This window comes from Ipomoea triloba, chromosome 11, assembly GCF_003576645.1.
Source record: "Ipomoea triloba cultivar NCNSP0323 chromosome 11, ASM357664v1".
Lineage (NCBI taxonomy): Eukaryota > Viridiplantae > Streptophyta > Magnoliopsida > Solanales > Convolvulaceae > Ipomoea > Ipomoea triloba.
The window spans coordinates 13,335,589-13,341,793 of NC_044926.1; the positions used below are offsets into that span (position 1 = coordinate 13,335,589).

Genomic DNA, 6,205 nt, shown 5'->3' on the forward strand with positions numbered 1-6,205 from the left:
GAAGTTGATTCAACGATAGCTTGTGGTCAGATTGGAGTCTGTTACATTCAACTGTGACAACCAAAAACACCTTGCTTTGGATTAAGCAAGAGAGGTGGAGTAACCTGGCAGCTGTCCGAGTGAAAGAAACCTGAGGCTTGACGCGGGCTTGGTGATCAAAGGTCAAGTGCTCGAGAGGTGGAGTAGCTGGAAGCGGGGAGAAAGACCTTGGAGAGGCGGAGTAACCTGGGAGCTGTCTTGTGAAGATCCTGAGGCTTGACGCGGGCTTGGTGATCAAAGGTCAAGTGCTCGAGAGGTGGAGTAACAAGAAGCGGGGCGAAAAACCTGAGGCTTGAGGCGGGCTTCGTGATCAAAGCTCAAGCGCTCGATATTGTACTAAATAAGGGAAGTTTTTAGTGCAATCCTTCCAGGGAGTTTCTGGAAGAAGAGTGGACGTAGGCGGGTTGGCCGAACCACTTAAAAATCTCTCTTGCATTTACTTACTGTTTTTATCTCTCGCTAACCTCTCGATTGCACTGCATATAAACTCACTTCTCGAACTAACTCAAACTCGTGCTAACTAAAAGGGGATAACATTTCCGCTGCGCATAAAACTTTGTCTTCACCTCGTGAGGTATCGAACCTAAACATCCTAAGTTCAATACACACGAGAGGTTGAAAAGATTTGCAAAATCTTATACAAGTCTATTCACCCCCCCCCCCTCTAGACTTGTACCCCATCCCCTTGGGACCAACAGTTGGGTAGAACGGAACTCGGCTTGTTACTTCGGTCCCCACGGACGGCGCCAAAATGATACAGTATAATACGGAACAGAATATTCGTATTAATATATGGTAGAGTATAGGGAAGAATACTCTAGGTGTGACCGAGCTCCGTGACAGTGGGTCAGCGGCTCCCGGTCTCTTTAGCTACTATTTAAGTGGAAATAGCCAAAAGTCCCCTCCTCTACATTAAACGCGCCTTTTATAGCGGATTTGGCCAGGCCTACTCCGGTCTGGCTGCATGCAGGACGCGTGGCGGACATGCACCGGTCACGCTATCGGTCCAATGCGCTTACGATAAGTGGATGTGAGACCCCTACTTCGAATCCCACCAGGGTTGCCGCGGCGGCCCGGAGTGTAGTGTACAAGGCTCGGCAGACCGGGAATAGAATCTAAGGGCCTGGCTGAGTCCTTACTCAGAGAGAGAGATCGGGATACGGAGACCGGATTTTATCCCTATCATCTGTATATTCTCATTCCTTAAGAGAGGTCGAGCCTCTCATATAAAAAACTAATATGACCATCATTTTGCTCAGGCTAAAATTACACTCTTGCAATTCACTCTTTTCAAGTCTAGGTGAAATTTTTCTTTTGATTTTAAGTTTTTTAAAGCCATGTAAGTTTGATGGCTTTCATATGGTAGCCTTTTGTACTTTTATATTTTTAGTCAAGTAACTTGTAGCTCAATGACACTTGACCCTCCTAAATGGGAGGCCACAAGTTCAAACTCCAGTGAGGGTATTGACTCTTTGTGCTTCTTCAATAGGTTGAGAAAACATGTATAGAACTAGCGAGTGTTTTAATAGGTTGAGAAAGTATGTATGGAACACTAGTAGGGCTATTGATTCTTTGTGTTTCATTAGGTTGAGAAAGTATATACGGACAAATAATACATTGTAATAGACTCACTAATACTCAAAAGTATTTTTTCTATTTTGTTTTCAAACTCTCTATTTTTATTTATTATTATATTATTATAATGTGTGTGATATGAAAATATGACTACTCTTTAAAGTAAGAGAGGTATAATATACTTTTGAAAGTGAGAGAGTATTTCAGAGATAAATATAGCTTAATGTTATCCTCATACCTATAATATAGGGATGTTAACGAACCGAACATAAACGAACGGAGGCTGTTCGTGTTCGTTTGTTAAGGATGTTCGTGTTTGTTTGTTAAGATTTTTGAAAATCCTGTTCGTGTTCATTTGTTAAGCGTTTGTTAGTGTTTGTTAACGTTCGCGAACATGTTCACGAACGTGTTCGTTAACGTTAACGAACACGTTCACGAACGTGTTCATTTACGTTCGTGAACACTTAATAACCAAACACCTGCACATGTTCATGAACATAATTTGTTCGTGAACAATAAATAATCTACGTTCACAAATAATTATATATATATATATATATATATATATATATATATATATATGTTTGTAAACATGTTTGCAAACATTATTAAACTAACACTAAACGAGCTTGTTCGCGAATACTACTACACAAACACAAACGAGCTTGTTCACGAATACTACTAAATGAACACAAACGAGCTTGTTCGCGAACACTTAGCAAACGAGCTTACCACTGTTCAGACTCTGTTCGTTTATTAACCGAGCTTTAAATTTTGTTTGTTAATGTTTGTTTACATTAATAAACGAACATAAACGAACGCTTACCGAGCTCGAACACGAGTAGTTTGTCGAAAGCTCTGTTCGCTAACAGCCCTAATTATATTATAATATATAATATATATGCAGATAGGGAACGCGTTGTTGGACGACGAAGCGGACCAAACAGGGATGATAGACTACGCATGGGATCACGCCGTGATTTCCGACCGCCTCCGCGACGACATCAAAGCCGCCTGCAACTTCAGCTCCACCACCTCTTCCGCCGAATGCGACGCTCAGATCAACAACTATTACGCCGTTTACAATATTATTGATATGTACAGCTTGTACACCCCAACCTGTGTACAAACCAACATCACCGCCACCAAGAACTCGGTTCCTGTCGTACGAGGAATCGCCCCTCACCTTTTCTCCAAAATGGTCATTCAAATATTCTCTCTCCATCTTCATTATCTTATTCAATTCGCAACTAAACGAATTGGATATATATGTAGGCTGGATGGCACAAGAAACCATCAGGTTACGACCCATGTGCGCCTGATTATACAGAAGCATATCTCAATAAACCTGACGTCCAGAAGGCACTTCATGCCAACGTAACTGGGATTTCCTATCCATGGGTTCATTGCAGGTATTATATATACATACATTCTAGGGTTTTTTTTTTTTTTTTTTTTGCCCGCATGTTTAATTCACTAAACAGGGTCAAGGCCAAGATTTGAAATTCAGTACGACAGTGTGGGGAATATGTCGAAGGCAATGTGGGAATTATGCTTAAAGTGGGTTGATCGTTACCTAAGGCAATGTAGGATTATGCCCAAAATAGACTAATCCGTATTCAAAGTGGGTATATTCCCTACCCAAAGTGTACAGATCTCTTGTGCACACTGTTAATTGGTCCACTAAATCACTGAGCTATCATAATTCATCATTCCAAATATTTTGTCCGGACTGGGTGGGGAACACTTAGGGTTGGAGTTTTGGAGATACAACCTTTGGGAAGAAAAGATTTGTTTTTGTTATCAATTATATACTACATCATTAAATAGATACTACATTGTAACCGAGTCAGTAGTACTCAAAAAAAAAATATATATATATATATACTACATCATTCATTAGTGGTCCTTTTAATCCCTAGCTCTCAGTTCTTAGAAGTTGTAAATGTCGTTCCATATCTTCATCAAAATATAGTAAATTATATCTCTTAACGGGTAGAGCCTTCTTTGCTTTCAGAAACTAAACTTTTGTTTTTCTTAGATTTTAAAAAGAAAATAAATCCTTAGACTATTTCTTAATTTGTTCTATTAACCCTGAACTGGTAAGTCCATTTTTTGCAGCGGCATTATCAGTAATTGGAAAGATTCACCATCTACCATTCTTCCTTTAATCAGGAAACTTGCAGCGGCGGGTTTTCGCATTTGGGTTTTCAGGTAGAATATACTATTACTCATAAAATAAAATAATAAAAAAGATTTAGGTATTACATAATAATAATAATAATAATAATATTATTATTATTATTATTAATATTTAATAATATTACAGTTATAATTATGACCATCATATACATAATTTCTTTTAAAAATGCATTAATTTCTTTCTTCTTTTTTTATTGGTGTAAACTAGCAAGTACATACAAACTATCATGATAGTTGAACTGCACATTTATGTTTATATTATATTTATGCTCACACGCCCCTTTACGTGTGTGCTGGCCGATTGACTTTGATGGGCTCCAAGCAACACTAGACCATAGACTTAACCCGCCCCTTCACGTGTGCGGGCCGATTGGCTTTGATGGGCTCCAAGCAACACGTGGACCATAGACTTAACCCATGACCTTTTGCATGGCTCTGATACTAAATTGAATCATGTGCTCCATCTCAACTAAAAGCTTAAGCTGATAGTTGGACTGCATATTTATGTTTATATTATATTTATGTTCACACAGCTGTCACTATCCAAGAGTATGCACTTGGTAAACTCCACCTTGCAACACTAACCAATAAAAGATCATAAAGAAGTAAACCAATCTAGATTGATTATAGTTGACCGCCTCAAACTAAGAGGGCTGAATTTGAACTCGTGACCATGCGATTACAAGTTTGCATTCTTAGTCATCTTGGCTAGAGTTACCCACTATCGATCAGTATTTTTAATCCCTACTGTGTTGTGATATGTATGAAAAAACAGTGGAGATACCGATGGAAGGGTACCAGTAACTTCAACAAGGTATAGTCTCAAAAAACTTGGGTTCAATATCACTGAAGATTGGACTCCTTGGTACACTGATAATCAACAGGTAAATAAATTTATACCAACAATAACTACATACTTTCTATTTCTATATTGCACGCATGGTAGACTACTTGTTCAATTTTTATTTTTATTTTTTTGGGTTCTTTTTGTTTCTCATGGATCAAACTAATTAGAATGTATATGAACTTTAATTTTTATTTAATTTTGATTTTGCTTAGGTTGGGGGGTGGACAGTTGCTTATGAAGGACTAATGTATGTAACGATTAGAGGAGCAGGGCACGAGGTTCCAGCTTTCGAGCCAAGGGAAGCACTTCAGCTAGTTAACCACTTTTTGGCCAATAAGAAATTGCCATCCTCACCATATTGATTTTTTTTTTTAATCATTTGATCACATTTCCTATTTGAATATTATCTCTTTTCTCCAAAAAGCATAAAGGGGAAAAGATTTCATATTCATTAATTTACATTAGAAAATAAAGTAAAATAATTTAACTTTTACTTGCTTTAATTTTATATATATTGCAAATTAAATTAAATGTTTCTACTAATTTCTGAATGTGGCACGTTGTTTAATTACAAATACAGTTTAATTTTTTACTTTTAGTTTTGGGAAAACTCTTACTGGGCGTAGGAATGAATTAGTGGGGAAAAGAATGATAATTTGGTGAGAAAAAAATCAAGTAGGAATTCAAATTAAGTTGTTTTGGCAAGGAGGAATAAAATTATTAGAAATGAAAAAGGATGAAGTGATATAATGCCTAAAATGTCGTTGTGTAATAGTAATAGTAATAGTAATAGTAATAATAATAATAATAATAATAATAATAATAGTCAAGGACAATTTAGCCATTTTCCTAACTTTTTTCACACATGCATTGAATTTCAATTTCTAGGGGATATATGAATTGAAATTTCCTCCAACTAAGCACTGTAATTTATAATTTTTGAATTATATTGTCGGTTGATTTGGAATTCATGTCAACCAATCATCAGAAAGAGAAAATTGCTAACACTTGCTAACTAATTAATCTCTCCAAACAAACATGGGAAATAGAATTCATTATATTCCAAGGTAGTGAACGTACTTCAGTGACTTTCAATTCCCAATTGCAACTTGCTCTGCTCATTCAACAAATGGAATAGTTTCATCAAACACCTAACAAAAAGACATGGGAACAGTAGATCGATCACTTAACTAAGAACATGATTAAATTAATCTATGTTATGGGAGGCTAGATCTATCTCATAAATAACCTTTCCCAACAAGAGTAACACACGTCATAAAAGATCCGTGAGATGAGTCACACTCAACAAATGAATTGCTTGTTACTTAGATAAAAATTATAATACTTATTATAGAAAATTTAATACCAATTTGAAATAAATATAGTGTTACTTATAGGGTTGACTTCACATGAGACAACCCCTTTAGATGAGAAAATAGGACAAAATTGTAGCCATAGGATGAACATAATTGATGGTTCAGATTTGGTATCACAAAATGCATACGGTAACTTAATAATGTTGGTAATTTAAAAAAAACAAAA

At 36.6% G+C, this 6,205-nt stretch overlaps 1 protein-coding gene across 1 annotated transcript; it reads left to right on the plus strand.

The window, feature by feature from the left end:
- Positions 1-2,515: 2,515 nt before the first annotated feature.
- LOC115995943 (serine carboxypeptidase-like 34) lies at positions 2,516-5,025 on the plus strand. Its single transcript, XM_031235091.1, has 5 exons — positions 2,516-2,815; positions 2,890-3,026; positions 3,736-3,828; positions 4,592-4,700; positions 4,876-5,025. Exons 1-5 carry the CDS (start codon positions 2,516-2,518, stop codon positions 5,023-5,025), a joined length of 789 nt encoding a protein of 262 aa, XP_031090951.1.
- Positions 5,026-6,205: the final 1,180 nt, after the last annotated feature.

What these genes read in the sequence shown, in the direction of transcription:
- LOC115995943 (XM_031235091.1), top strand. Translation starts at nt 2,516, where the DNA reads ATGCAGATAGGGAACGCGTTGTTGGACGACGAAGCGGACCAAACAGGG. An exon ending in CTCACCTTTTCTCCAAAATG is followed by an intron (nt 2,816 to 2,889) that starts GTCATTCAAATA and finishes ATATATATGTAG; the next exon opens with GCTGGATGGCACAAGAAACC. An exon ending in TTTCGCATTTGGGTTTTCAG is followed by an intron (nt 3,829 to 4,591) that starts GTAGAATATACT and finishes ATGAAAAAACAG; the next exon opens with TGGAGATACCGATGGAAGGG.